The sequence below is a fragment of the Rattus norvegicus genome, chromosome 9 (assembly GCF_036323735.1).
Source record: "Rattus norvegicus strain BN/NHsdMcwi chromosome 9, GRCr8, whole genome shotgun sequence".
Taxonomy (NCBI): Eukaryota; Metazoa; Chordata; class Mammalia; order Rodentia; family Muridae; genus Rattus; species Rattus norvegicus.
This window is the reverse complement of record NC_086027.1, coordinates 1,585,667-1,600,733: the sequence shown is the minus strand read 5'-3', so window position 1 is coordinate 1,600,733 and position 15,067 is coordinate 1,585,667. Positions and strand designations below refer to the sequence as shown.

At 49.3% G+C, this 15,067-nt stretch overlaps 1 protein-coding gene across 9 annotated transcripts in view; it reads right to left on the bottom strand.

The window, feature by feature from the left end:
• Nucleotides 1-6,390, bottom strand: part of Ranbp3 (RAN binding protein 3) — a 37,244-nt gene extending 30,854 nt beyond the window's left edge. For 2 of the 9 annotated variants that reach the window (XM_006244357.5, XM_006244359.5), the window contains exon 1: nt 6,194-6,347. In XM_006244357.5, coding sequence (XP_006244419.1) covers nt 6,194-6,215 — 22 coding nt within the window. In that variant the 5' untranslated portion in view covers nt 6,216-6,347. Of the gene's footprint in view, nt 1-6,193 lie in introns of all 9 variants that reach the window. The other 7 variants (XM_006244358.5, XM_063267656.1, XM_039084331.2 and 4 more) reach the window with 7 other exon arrangements.
• Between the last annotated feature and the right edge of the window lie 8,677 nt (nt 6,391-15,067).

The window sequence follows — 15,067 nt, the reverse complement described above, 5'->3', positions numbered from 1 at the left end:
AAGGCTGTAATTACCTTCACGCATGGGGGCAAAGGCTGCTAAGACCCTCAACCCTGTGAGAAAGGAGTCAGGAGAAATTTCTAAGATTTATCTGGAGTAAAGGACAGGAAAAAATAAGAACTGACCTAATTTCTGGTGACCCCAGGGCTTTTGCAACTGCTAAACAAGTGTTCACCAGTCACACCCCAGCCAGAGAGGGAGGGAGGGAGTGTGTGTGTGTGTGTATATGTGTTTATCTTTAAAAAGTGGTGGTACACACCTTTAATCCTAGCACTCCAGAGAGTTCAAGGGCAGCCTGGTCTACAAAGTGAGTTCCAGGACAGCCAGAGCTACACACAGAGAAACCTTGTCTCTAAAAACAGACAAGAGTATCTGAGCCTGCCAGCACAGGCCTGTCATCCCAGCTACCTGGCAGGAGCTTGGTGAGGTCATTATGAGGTTGTAGCCCTGCAGTAGTCCTCAGACCATGGATACAGCGAAGCTTCTGAGTGATGGCATGACAAGGACAGACACAATCCTCCAGTTACCACGGGCCCTTAGGAAGTTAAGGAAACTCAACCAGCACACAGCAGGCAAGCAGGCAAATGGCCACACCAGTGCAGAGGAGCACAGTAGGCACTGAGGTGTCCAGGGGCATACAGTCTCTCTACAGAAGGGGTAGCAGTTGTCCCCCAGCCCCAGCAAACCCCAAATGTGCAAGTCGGTCCATATAGACAAGTTAGAAACCTGCTTTCCCTGCAATTGTAGAATCTTAGGCCACTTCCTAATAAAAAACACATGCAGAAGCCAAGTTGGGAGACAGGAGCTCCTCCATTGTGCCCCAGGTAAGGTGACAACTTCTGCCTTCCTGGAGATCTTTAAACTCTCTGGATGTACCATCTCTAAAAAAGTGGCCTAACTGGTGGCTTGTATTTCACCAATGAGCTCCTACAAGAAGGGACAGTAGCCTCGGCATGGACCTGGCAGTCAGTGCTGAGAGGGCAGGCACTGCACACCCAGGGCACAGTGAAAGAGCAAGGGTGGGTTCTGTTCCAGCACCCTAAGCTATAGGCTTCTCTCCACTACACTCTGAGTGGACTCTGAGGGGAAGAGGCCTGTGCAGAGACAGCAGGAACAAAGGTCCTTAGTTAGGGCAGACACTCTACTGCCACTGCCACTAATCTGGAGTGGTGGAAAGTAAGCATCTTGGAAAGCTAACAGACTCTCCTACATTATCAGGCCCTGTGCCTGAACTGAACTCCCTTCTTCACCTGTTCCTGGTTCTTTTTTATTTGGGGGCTTGGACAGAGCGGGGGGAGGCGGGAGAGGGGCTCTCTCGAGACAGAATTTCTCAGTGCACCCTTGGCTGTCCTAGAACTTGATCTATATACCAGGTCTGCTTCAAACTTGGAGATATGCCTGCTTTTACTCCCCAGTTGTGGGATTAGAAGTGTGTACCACCACTGCCTGGCTCCAAGCATTGTTTTTATTTTCTCCATTTTTGAATTTTGAGACAGGGTCTTGCTAAGCTGTCCAGGTTAGCCCTGAAATCACTATGGATAGTGGTAGCCTTATCTTGAGCTTCCCCAGCGCTGGGACGACAAGCCTGGGTTCTCCAAGCTCCACCCCTTCCATTCTGACTCTCTCTTCAAGCCAACAGTTGAGCAGACAAGTTCAAGAGGCTCCTGCCACACCGACACTTTCTTCAGAGGGTAAAGGTTCTGCACCCCAACTGCCATGAAACCCCTCTGCCACCACTCCACCTTTGCCAGAGAAGCAGAGTCCAGGCCAAGCACAGGGCCGAGTCAAAAGACACACTCAGGACCACTTGTCATCCATTTATGTCAGCACATAGCCGTGTCCGTCCCTTGATCTAAAGGCTAAGTGTAGGACATGAAAGGTAGAGAGGCCAAGAGCCAAGCCCAATTCTACAGGGTCACAGGTGACACCTGAGGCCACACAGTAGACAGGATACCTGGCTACAGGGACCTGTAATGCCTAGGGCAGCATCCTCCACAACCAAGAAGTCGACCACAGATGTCAAAAGTGTCCAGGTTGAAAAACCCTGAGATACAAAATCAGACAATGACAGGCAGACAGGATTCAGAGGGCAGATATGTACCTCCTGGGCTCCCATCAGCCACTCAGTCATGTCAGCCATCAGGGTCATGTCAGTGGAATAGAGACACCACAACTTAAGACTCACTACTCTACCTCCTCCCTTTCATCCACCCCTTTCATTCATCCATGAAAAACTGTAGATGGAACTCAAGACCATATCCCCCAGCACTTTTCATTCTTTTCCTCTTTTCCTCTCTCATCCCCCACTGAGCCTCTGAATTGCCCAGGGTGGTCCAGGGTGGGAACACAAAATGCCAGTGAGCACTCACTATCGAAGGCAGAGACTCATCAAGGCTTACAGCACCATGAGATGGAGACTATGATCTGCATTCCCATTTTGTTAATAGGGAAACTGAGGCCTCAGTTCAAGGCACAGTGAAAGCACTAGCCTGGCTTGCTCTAGGATAGAGCATGTGCCTGCCATACCCTGTCACCCTTTAGCTTGTCTGGGAGATAACTCTGCAGTTACTCCTACTCCTAAGGTGGGGCTGTGTGCGGAAGTATTTTAGGAAATCATAGCCCTGAAGCAGGAAACGGGAGACAGGGTGTGCTACTATCATCCACTCAAACACAACCACTTGTGGTGCTAAGCACAAAATGCACAGGACAGATCTGTGCAGCCCAATGTGCTGAGTTCCCATTATGCACATACAAAACCCAGTCAGGACAAGCTGACCACTGAATAGCTACAAGCCAGTTTCTGGGATCCTGCTCTTCTGTGCTCTCTCCCTTCCTCCACCACAGTCAAAACTGTCTTCTGCACTGTCCTTCTGTCCAGTGTTGAAGGACTCCCGAAACAGAACACAGAGAAGCAGTGCAAGGGGATTTCTCAAAGCCATGAGCTACAGAAGTTCCACAGCTGTGAGAACTGCTGGTCCTACCATGAGATCACCATGGCAATGAGAACCTGCAGGATACAGACTTGGACCACAACTGAGGATAGTTCCTTACAAATGAGCAGGGCACACCTCACCTGAACTGTTTAGAGTAGAGCGCTACAACCTGGTCTGCCCTTGGTAGTACAAGGACCTAGGGATCTAGAGATCTGGGGTTACCCTGCACCATTCTGGATGGAAATCAAGCGTCTATACACTGAAGTGGGCTGGGAGCTGGGGGAGGGGGGAGATGAGTCTAAATGCCTAGTCATATTAGACAGCTACTACCTCAGAATGCCTGAGACCAGATAGCCCATGGCAGAGAGATATGAAATGGATGAAGGCAGGGACTTGGGATCTGGGCCCAGGAAGACATGACCCACACAGCCAAAAGGAGCTCCTAACTCCAGGGTGAGTTTCAAAGCTTCAAAACACACAAGCAACAGGGCTGAGGCTTAGAGGCCGAGTGCTAGCCCAGTATGCAAAGCTCCATTCCTAGCATCACTTCAGTCAAACACTTGTCATCCTAACACTGGGAAAATAGAGGCAGGAGGTCAGGAGTTCAAGGCCTTCTTCTGCTACACAGCAAATTCAAGGCCAGCTTGGATTATATGACACCCTGTCTCAAAAGAAAATCAACACCATATACCTACTTTACGAAGGTAAAAATACATCAAACATCATGCTACGAACATACTCAAGAGATGAAGTATTCTGGAAACACAAAAATGATTGATTCAGAAATGATGGATGTGAAACACAAACACTTCAACTCCTCTGACAGAAGTAGTGTCAGAGGATAAACAGCAGGTATGCTAAGCCCTTCCTAGGCACAAACTTGAGAACCAAACATTCTCCATTATAACTTTACAAGCAGTGAGCAATTTACAGTGGACAGTATGTGGGTAACACAAGACTGAGTCCCAAGGAACAAATGCAAACTATACTCCAAGGCAAAGTGTACTCTCACTTTCAGTGAAAATCCTCACCAATAAACCTCCTTTCCCCAAGAACTCAAGAACTTCCTTTTCCATGGAATAGCCTCTGTATCAAATTCTGCTCCAGAAGCAGGGGCCCACTAGTGATGCCTGGCAGTGCTTCTGCTCCAGCAGAGCGTGGCTTGGTCAGGGAATTCCTCATGAGTAAAGTGGCATGAAGAACAGACCACCAGGGTGGTATGGGGGAAGGGGGGGTTCCAGACAGAGGAAATCCAGAATCCTAGCAAGGAAGAGGAAGGTAGGTCAGAGCAGAACTGGTCAGAGAGGAAGATCCGTGTAGGAGGATACTCCAGCTTCTGGCTAAGGTGCTGGATGAGAAGAGGCAGAAGGGAAAGAGGCCCCCTTGGAAGCAGTGGAGGTAGGAACAAGAAAGGACTCCTGGGCACTTCAAAGTTTTAGGGTAAGAGAGAAGTTCCTATTGATGACCATAACAGGTTGAAGTATGGGGGTTTTCAGGGAGCAGATTCTGTTCTATACAGGATATTACCCACTCTAAAGGAGACCTCCAGCACTGCACATACCAGTCATCCCAGAGCTTGAGAGGTAGTCAGCAGGGTCAGGACTTTAAGGCTAGCTTCAGCTGTACAGTGAATATGAGAGAAATCTGGGCTATATAAGACTTTGTCTCAAACAAACAAACAATCAAAAATCCCCTAATAATTTTTAAAAGGAGTCTTCATTTAAAACACACCCACAAAGTACATCACATCAATCTCTACTTCCTTGGCTCCCTCTACCACCTTCATCCCCAAAAGCTTGGGTAAAATAGGTAAGAGTTGGGGGTTGCCCTGACTACCCTGATTCACACAGCTCTGCTTCCTAACCTGCCTTTAGTAACTTACTACCTACACCTACCTTTCCAGGCCTGATGGAGACTGAGTGTAAACACCTCCTAATACCCAGTCCCTCCCAGGGCTGAGTGCACTCTCTGAAGAACCCCATGTCCCTGCGTGTTCTACAGAAACCTCAGGCCACATGTCATTGCATAGTGGAGTACCAGGTCCCTGCTAACAGCATGCCTGTAGTTGTTAGGGAAGAAAGGACAGGGCTAAAAATAGACCTCTGAAGTCCCAAAACTACAACCCCAGAAGAGTCCCCAAGGGAGAACATCAAAGGACATCGAACATCAGGCTGTAGGATGACTATGAGATTGGGAAAGTGTTACATGGTCCAGAGTGCTCGGGTGAGGAGTCAGGGCCACAGGGAGGACTCACAGGGCAAAAGGGGGTGTGAAGATGCAATTAGAACATCGGTGCTCAACTTGTGGGTTGCCACCCCTTTGGCAAATGTCTACTTCCAGAAATACTTACATTACCATTCACAACAGTAGCAAAGTTACAGTTATGAAGTAGCAACAAAAATAATTTTATGGTTGGGGTCATCACAATAAGGAACTATAAAGTGTCACAGCATTAGGAAGATTGAGAACCACTGAATTAGGAACTACAGATCAGGTGGCCAATCCAAAATTAGGGGACATAAGCTGCACCCCAAAGGACTTGAGAGACTGGTGGGAAGAGAAGTGCAAGTTCTGCAGCGACTGGATAGTCTAACCATATTCAAACCACTTAAATGAGACCTCGGACTCCACAGGGTAGGTTTCACAGTGTCAAAAATAAAAACGGGATGTGAAGAAGCAGTTAGGACTTTCAAGATCACGTGATTAGGCCTAAATGGGGGACATCAGGTGCACCTCAAAGGACCTAGAAGCCAGTGGCGGGAATAGGAGCGCCCAGTTCGGGTTTAAGCAGATCTCGGGGTGCAAGTCACAGGTCGGGGTGGTCGAGAACCTCGCGGGAATAAAGGAGAGCTGGACCTGAGGCCAGGCCAGGGATGGAGGCCCAGGCACCAGGCAAGGGGACCGGGAAAGGGACCGTGGCGGGCTGGGCCGGCGAGCAGGCCCGGAGGTCTCGCCACGTTCGAGGCCGCGGGGCCTCGTCTCAGGCCCGTTGGGCTCCCGGGGCGGGGTGCGAGGCCTGAAGGCGTGGAGTGGTGGGAGCCGCTGAAGAGCCTCGAGGCCGGGCGGAGGCAGAAGCCGAGGCTGCCGCGAGGAACCGGGCCGGGGACCAGACGACATGTAGGGGGACCCGTTGGGTGCTCAGATCAAATGAAGCCGGACTCCCACAGTCTGAGGCGTTCGCCCTTGGACTCTGGGGCTCTCTCGACTTCCCGCCCCGCGCCCGCCCGCCGACAGCTGGTCCCCGACGGCGCCTCTCCTACCTTCGTTCGCCAGGTCCGCCATTTTACTTCCTTAAGCCCTCCCACAAGGCCCCGCGCCCGGCCCCCGGGCTCAGCCTGCTTTCTGCTGGGAGAATTCTGCGCCTGCGCATCCCGTTAGCCAGCGCCCGGACGAGGAAGAGGGTTGCTCGCACCAGCTAGCGCTCCGACCGCGCGCCTGCGCAGTAACGGTTCTCCGCCCGCCTCTTCCCGCCCGCAGGGGAGGGGGTGTGGCTAGTGTAGCACGCACGCGCACAGGTAGCATCAGTTTGCCATTGGTCCTGATGTCCTAGCATTGACTGCGTACTAAGGTGGGAGGTGGGAGGATGTCCGAGCGCCACACATGCGCAGAAGAAACGTGCCGCTGGTTGCTGTCTTGTATCCAGCCAGTTTCCCTGTTTGTTTCTCTGGCGTAAGCTAACTTTTAAGCGATTTCTCGTACAGGAAAGAGTGACTGATATCTTTCATACAGCCATTTGCGATGGTTGGGGAAGAAGCAAAGTCAGAGGGCACCCTAGACTTCAGACACAGGATGTCCAAATAAAACTAGACTCTTATCTGGGCATTGGACCTGGCATTGGTGCGCACGCCTTTAATCCCAGCACTCAGGAGGTAGACGCAGGAGGATCTGAGACCAGCCTAATCTACAGAGTGAGATCCTGGGCAGCGAGGATTACACAGAGAAACTGTGACTCAAAAACAAACAATAAATATGTAATAAAAAATGTATTTGTATGTGTATGAGTGCTATGTGTGTGCAATGCCTAGAAAGGCCAAAAAAGGCTGGAACTGAACTGTGGGTGCTAAGAACCCAGTCCAGTACTCTGAAAGAGTAGGAAATGCTCTTATTACTTAGTCCTGGTTTTGTGTTTGCTTTCAAAGTGCTGAGGTGGAACCCAGTGTTTCCAACATGCTAGTAAGGTACCCCCAAGCCCTGTATGGGGGATTCTGGCAAAATTCCACCCCTGACGCCTAGCCCCTCACAGAGGTATTCTAGGCCGAGCTCTAATACTGATGAGATGTCTCAACAGGTAAAGGGGCTTGCTGCCAAGCCTCATGATCTAAGTTCAATCCCTGGGATCCAGATGATGGAAGGAAAGAACCAGCTCCTGCAAGTTGTCCTCCCGGGCACGCAATGTGCATACACTCTCAAGCACACACACAAATAAATGTAAAATTTGTTAAAAGGAAGGAGGGCAAGTGGAAAACCAGGTCTAAATTGACCTTTGCATATTGACAAAACACCTAAAGCAATTTACTACATGCTTTGAATCTTTGGGTATACTCCTATAGATTTGTGAGATAGGGAGACACTACCACAGTGTAGTCCAGTCTTCCCAAATTCTGGGGTCACCAGTATAAAAAAATATCTCTCTCTCTCTCTCTCTCTCTCTCTCTCTCTCTCTCTCTCTCCAATTTTTAAGGTAGAATTTTATGTAGCCCAGCCTGCCCTCGAAATGGCTTTGTAGCTGAATACCCATGGACTTCTGATCCTCCTGCCTGGACATCCAGAGAGCTAGGCTAACATATGTCACCATCATACCTGGCTTCATTGGTTTTTTCGGTTTGGGTTTTTGAAAGAGTACCATTACATAGCTCAGGCTGGCCTGGAGTTTCCAATACTCCTCTTGCATCAGCTTCTAACTCCTGGGAACATGGGAACATGGGAACATGGACGTGTGCATACAGCACAGTCTTCTGTCTCCCTAGTGTATGTGTGGTGTCCGCATACATGTGAGTGTGGATGATGGGTACAGCAAGTGTGTATGCAGAAGTGGGGGCTGCTGGGTGTAAATTGCTCTGTAAGCAGGTGAGGGTAGGTGAAAGACAAGGTTGGAGCCTGTGATTGGACAGAAGGGAGGGAGGGCAGGCTGAGAGTTTTTGAGAGGAGGGAGAGATAGGAGAGAAGGGAGAAGGAAGGAAGATGGAGGAAGAGAAGGATGACCCAGACCTGTGTGGCTTAAATAGCCACAGGTAGCTATGAATATCATATAAGGGATGGATTACTACAGGACAATTTGTCAAATCTAAGTGGGCAGCTTATATGAATATTAGTTGGCTCTGAGTTCTTCGTTTTGGCATTTTGTGGGTTGAGAATTTACTGATATAAATCTGACTGATAAATTACAAGCCTCTTGAGTTTTAATTTTACTGTTTTACCTGGATTTGTGACAGCTAACCACGAGATGGGTGGTCTCTGCATGGAGCTAGCCATGAAGGTGGCAAGATTACTGGGGCCTGAGAGTAGCTGGCGCTAGCATGGAATGGTGCTTTTCTTATTTAATGCAACAGTTGGGGGCCTGTTCTATGTGTCTGGCTTATTCACTTCGGACAGCCTCCTTCACTGAACCTGGGACCACGCTGGTGGTCAGTAAGCTTCAGCCTCACTCCCCTCTCTACCCCCCCAACCATGCTAGGGTCATGGGCATTCCCAGTCATCTGACTTCTCACATGGGTGCTGGGGATTTGAACTCCAGTCCAAATGCTTTACCAGATGAGCCATTTCTCCAGGTCTTCTAAATCCCCGTTTTCTCTGTGGCCCTGTCTCCAACTCTTTGACCTTCCATAACTATGATGTTTTCCTGACTGCTGTATGAGCCTTGTACGGTGACTCAGTGTCACTGTGTTGTCACAGAACTTAATACCAGAACCCAGGAAGGAGAGGCAGGTGCATCTCTGTGAGATCGAGTCCAACAACAAATAAAACAATGAACTTCTAAACTAGTTAAACTATTGGATATCAAACTTCCTAGTGCTGCAACCTTTTAATATAGATCCTCATATTTTGGTGCTCCACAACCGTAAAAGTATTTTGTTGCTACTTCATCACCAAGTTTTCTACCGTTCTGAATCATAGCATAGGTGATATGTGATCCTCAAATGGAGTCCGACCCACAGGTTGAGAACCACTGCCCCAAGTCATAACAAAAAGATCTTGGTAAACTGAACAAGGAAACAGGTTATTAAATTCTAGATAAAGGGGTTGGAGCTACAACTCGGGGGTTAAGAGCACTGGCTGCTCTTGGGGAAAACCACGGAGTCCCTCCTCAGCACCTATGTCAGGCAGCGCACAAACTCCTGTAAGCCCAGCTCCCAGGGATCTGATGCCCTCTTGTGGCCTCCTTAGGAACTGTGCAAACTGTGCAAACTGTACATGAGCAAACCCATGTACAGACACATAATAAAATGTTTTATTTAAATATTATTTTCTAAAATTCAAATTTTAAAAATGAAAAATATACTTTAAATACAATAGTTTGCTACTCTTGTCTACAAGAGTGTAAGTGGCCAGGTATGGCACCTTCTCCCTCCAGGGAGAGCTCCAGCACAGGAGAAAATTAGAATTGAAAATTAACAACGGTGCTGTCATCCCTGTGGCTCTGTGTTAATAAATCTCTGTACAGTCTGAAGCCATGCTACACATCATGTTCTGTGATGCCGTGTGACCTACTCTATAGAATTCAGCAATGGCCTTTTGAGGAGCTCTGGACCCAGAGACCTAGGTTTACACTATGAGTTGATTCTGCTGTGGGTGCTCAGTGACCTCCTGCCTCTCAGGCCTCAGTTCAACTCAGCCAGTATTCCAGGAACTTGGTGACTGAGAACTGTGGGGGTTTTGAAGTCTGGGCTGTAGCTGAGTCAGCAGTACTGTCACCCACAGTCCAGGCTTCCATCTGCAGCACCACATAAAATGGCACTGGAGATGTGGAGACAGGAGCATCAGGAGTTCAAGGTCAGTCTAAACTACACAGTGAGTTTAAGGACAGGCTGGACTCCATGAGTCCAAATCTGAAAAAAGAAAAGAAGAAAGGAAAGGGGGGGGGAGAAGGAAAAGAAATAGCTCAAGTTCTTGGGCCTGCTCCTCAACCAGAAATGGGGGGTCCATTCACCTGGAGTAGTACGTGTGTCAATCAACATAGCACATCTTCAGTGGAAGAATATAGCAGTTCCTACAGGGGACAGGATCACCAGGCTGGGCCTGTATTCCCTGTGTAGTCGAAGATGACCTTTACCCTCAGACCCTGCTGCCCCAGTTCCTGAACCCTGGAGTGTAAGGTGCACAAATGCCTTTATTGCCATGCGCTGGCTGGTTGTGCTTTTGACACAGGGTTTCACTCTAGCCCAGGCTAGCACAAACTTTTGGGATCCTCCTGTTATGCCCAGTTCACAGGAACCCCAGGAGACCATCAGGAATTGTGAGTCTGACACAAAAAAAAAAACAAAGAGTCTTTATCTGTAGAGCCTGACCCGGATCGCAAACCTTCCCTGCTGCGCAGGTTAGGGATGCGATGCTGGAGTCTAGGGGCTTGAGACATATATAGGAGTATGTGTAAGCTGGTATTCTGGAGCTTTGGCGATACATGATTGGGGCGGGGATGAGAGAGTGCTGTCCTTCAAATAACCTTTGTCAGACAGTGGAGGCAGAACCTCCCAGCTGGAAAGGGACCTTCCTGACCTGAGAGTACTAATTCTTTCCATTATCAGAAACTAGTATAGTTTACAAACGGATTGATCACAGCTGCCTGGAAACACTTAATTGCTTCTTCCCCATAGTTCAAGAGTGTGCTTTTGGGGTTGGGGATTTAGCTCAGTGGTAGAGCGCTTGCCTAGCAAGCTCAAGGCCCTGCGTTCAGTCCCCAGCTCCGAAAAAAGAAAAAAAAGAGTGTGCTTTTACCACTTCAAGGACATTGCCTCCTGCTTTCTTTAAGGACAGGAGCCATCTGCACCTGGAGAAATCAGGGTAAGGGAGGACAAGTCTTGGCGACTCTGAGGCTGGAATATGCTGTCTTTCGTTTGTTCCCAAGGCCGGCATCTGCCATCTGCCCAGGGAGGTCAGAGATGGCAGGAGTGCTTTCACGAAAGAGGGATTGCAACAGGCTGAGGACAAAGCTGGGAAGAGAGTGCTTACTGCCCAGGCTCCGCTCAGAGACAGGAGAATGCAGGATTTGGGGTAGGTTTCCCGTGTCTCTTCACTCCTACCTCACCTTTTCCTGTAGTACTCGATATGCAGACAGAATCTGCGGGGCCTTTAGACCCCAAGTCCAAACTTCCATGAATCCAGGAAGTGGTTTTGCACACAATGACCACTTTGGGGCAGCAGAGGACTGAGAAGTCAGAGTCAGCACGTGAACATACGTACGTACGTGAACGCCCGCCTATGCGTGTACATGGGCGTCAAAGAGGGGCCAAAGGTTGGCATCAGGTGTCTTTCTCACTTTACCCAAGAGTACCCCTGAGCCCTTGCAGTCCCAGCGCCCCCGTGCGCCCCCGTGCGCCCCCGTGCGCCCCAGAACAGCAGCGCTGCTGTTCAGCTATTGGGGCGAATGAACTGCAGACTTGGGATCACACAGCCGCGCTGAGCCAGCTCCCCAATTCTAGGGTCACAGATCGTGCACCCGGCTTCTCTGTGGGTTCTGGGGAGCTGAACTCACGTCCTAAAGCTTGCATGCAGAGACCCTGCCCAGGACTTGTAGGCCTTCTAGGTGACATCTCTTAGTGCTATGGTCGCCAGCATCAGGGTTGTGCGGTGTTTAAAGGGCTCCCTCATTCCTCGGAGAGCTTCTCAGACCTGAGAGTCCCTCAGAACAAGGGTGCACTGTTCAAGGGAGGGGTTGGGGAGGGGGACGGGAATGGAGAGGGGGAGGCAAGGGTCCGTTTAGAGTCTTGGGACTGGGAATCCAAGAAGAAATGAATGGTGAGGTGAGGCCAGTGCAGTAAGGCATACATACCCTCCACCCAATCCAGTTTCGCCATCATACATGCATTGAACTAGCCACTCTGTTCCCCACTCTGGCTGGAGGGGATCTCAACCATAGTAAGGGAATGGAGCCTGGGAACTGAGATTCACAGAAAGCAGGAGAATCCACCCCTGTGGGAGGAATCCACAAGACTGATGGTTAGAACATCAGGCAGTAGAGGTTTGGAAAATTGCAGGTCCAGAGCCAAACTATCATGGACTATGTTTTTAGCCTCTTAACAGCTGTGGTGGTTTGAACAGGAATTGTCCCCACTCTGCACCCCATAGACTCATGTGTGAATCATAGGAAGTGACACTATTAGGAGGTGTGGCCTCGTTCGAAGTACATCACTAGGGTTAGGCTTTTAAGTTTTATAAGCTCAAGTCTGACCAGTGTGGCACAGTCTCTCCCTGATGCCGGTGGGTCAGGATGTAGAACTCTCAGCTCCTTCTCCAGCACCGTGTCTGCCTGCATTCCACCATGCTTCTCACTGTGATCACCATGGACTGTAGTTAAATGCTGTCCTGTGGTCATGGTGTCTCTTTACACCACAGAACACTGACTAAGACAACAGCCATTCCTTACTCACTTCAGTGTCATTGATGTCTTGTGTCAACTGGGTGAGTGTTTTTGAATTGCAGAAACAGACCACTGACTTCTACCTGTCCAAAGGCTAGGTAAGGGTGAGGCCCACAGCAGAGGTTTTCGGCTTTGTGGTTATTGGCAGCCTAGTGTTCATGCCAACATCCTTGTGAAGTGCTTGACAGTGACTTCCCGTGTCCTCTTTCCCCACACGGCTGTCCCCTGTGAGGTGGCTGTATTTCTTCACAATGTCAAGCCTGAAGCTCCAAGAGTCTGCCTGAAGCATCAAGAATTTCAATACGAGTGATGTTTGCTGCAACGAATGCCAGCATAGACAGAACCGTAATTACTGTTACTTGAAAGAGGGGCTCATGTGACCCAGGCTGTCCTCGAACTCACTGGATAGCTGAGGATGACTCTGAACTGACCCCCCTGCCTCTACCTCCTGCTAGGATCATCTGCATCAGCATGTCAACACACTCAGCCTGGGTGGTTGGCCTATCAAACCTGGGGCTTGGACCCAGGTGCAGCTCAAAGACAACCGTGCATTTACAGAGAGAGAAATCTGGTGCAAATGTGGCTTAGCACCAAGCAGAGCCCAAATGTGTGCAGCCTATCTCCTGCCCAGCCCGAAACCTGCAGTTTCTTGGGTTCTTATTAGTAGTCCAGTTCACTATAGAAAGACTCCTCCTGTGGTGTCAGAGCATGCCCCTCAGGCCCATATGTCAATATTTGGTCCACAGTTAATGGAACTGCTTGGGAAGGATTAGGAAGTGTGGCCTTGTCAGAGGAGATTCCAAAGCCCACAGCAAGCCCACCGTAACTGTCCAGCTACTGTCTGTCTATTCCAACCATAATGCTCACAGACTAGCCCTCCGAAACAGTAAGCCAGCTTGCAGTTAAGAGTTGCCAGGCTGGAGAGATGGCTCAGCGGTTAAGAGCCCTGACTGCTTTCCCACAGGTCTTGAGTTCAAGTCCCAACAACTACATGGTGGTTCACAACCACCTGTAATGGATCCAATGCCCTTTTCTGGTGTGTCTGAAGACAGTTACAGTGGACTCATATACATACCAGAACAGACCATAAATTCCAGGAACAAGATCAGAAATCCCCCTCCCAAAGAAAAACCTGGAGATACCTACAAGAACAGGAAAATACCTTATCCCAGACCCTCCGTGCTGGGCAGCCCTAGCTCATCCTGTGGTTAAACATGTATAACACTGAAATGCAGACCACTCACTACCTGACACGAGCCAATCACAAGCCACTCACTACCCGACATGAGCCAATCAGAAGCCACTCGCTACCCGATACGAGCCAATCAGAAGCCAACCCTTGTGCCCGCCACAGCACCCACCAATGAAATTTTAGATCCCCTAACCCACACTCTAAATGTAGAACTAACACAGAAGTCAGTCCAAGTTGTACTAAGGTCAGCACTTTGGCCCTACCCATCCCATTAGACATCACCTAACTCTTCTGCAAGAAGGCCTGTGTGTCTTCATTTGGGGGTCTCCATTTCGAAGAAGGGTTGCCGTTCATTGTCTTTGTATATTATCTGAGTCTTCGGTCTTCCTTCAGTGATTTCAGACATCCTCACAATGATACAACAGTGACTGAGACTCCTCTTAAGCCCCATGTGTGAGCCTTGTGGCTCCTGACTTATTTCTTCCCAACTCATCCCAGGCACCTGGAGAAACACCCTGTAATCTCATAAACCCAAAAAAGATGTGAAAAGATACACACCTTTGACTTCGGCACTTGGGAGGCAGAGACAGGAGGATCTCTGTGAGTTTGAGGACAGCCTGGATTACAGTGAAGTCTAGGATAGCCAGTGCTATACAGAGAAACCGTCTCAGGGGAAAACAACAAAAACCAAATACATACATACATACATACATACATACATACATACATACATACATACCAGTGAGGATCATGTAGCTTACTGCTCTCAGGGACACCCCATTAATCCCTAGCCCCCCCTAAAGATTTTATTGTATATGAGTACACTGTAGCTGTCTTCAGACACCAGAAGAAGGCATCAGATCCCATTACAGATGGTTGCCAGCCACCATGTGGTTGCTGGGAATTGAACTCAGGACCTCTGGAAGAGCATTCAGTGCTCTTAACCACTGAGCCATCTCTCCAGGTCCGCCTCTCTTCCTCTTGTCAAACACAATGTAGGCCAAGAGTCTTCTTTTGGACTCTTCATTTAGGGGACTTCATCACCGTGTGATGTGTGGGGATGACCTTGGGGAGTTTCAGTCAGGTAGCCCACTGTGATGTCAGCACTTCCTTCTGGGCAAGCCATTTACTACCAACCCATCCTTTCCTAGAACCTTCACTCCACAGCTCAGGAATGAGGACAGATAGAATGAGTCACCCAACTCAGCAATCACTTCCCCCTACTCACGCTTCTGACCATGGGCATGCTGGCTCAGAGAAGCTAGAGTCTGCCAACACTGGCTTCCTTCTGAGCTCCTTCCCTACAGCCTCACAGCACTAGGAAAGCAAGAGAAAGAAAAGGGAGCCAGGGTGGCTGGAAAGATGGCC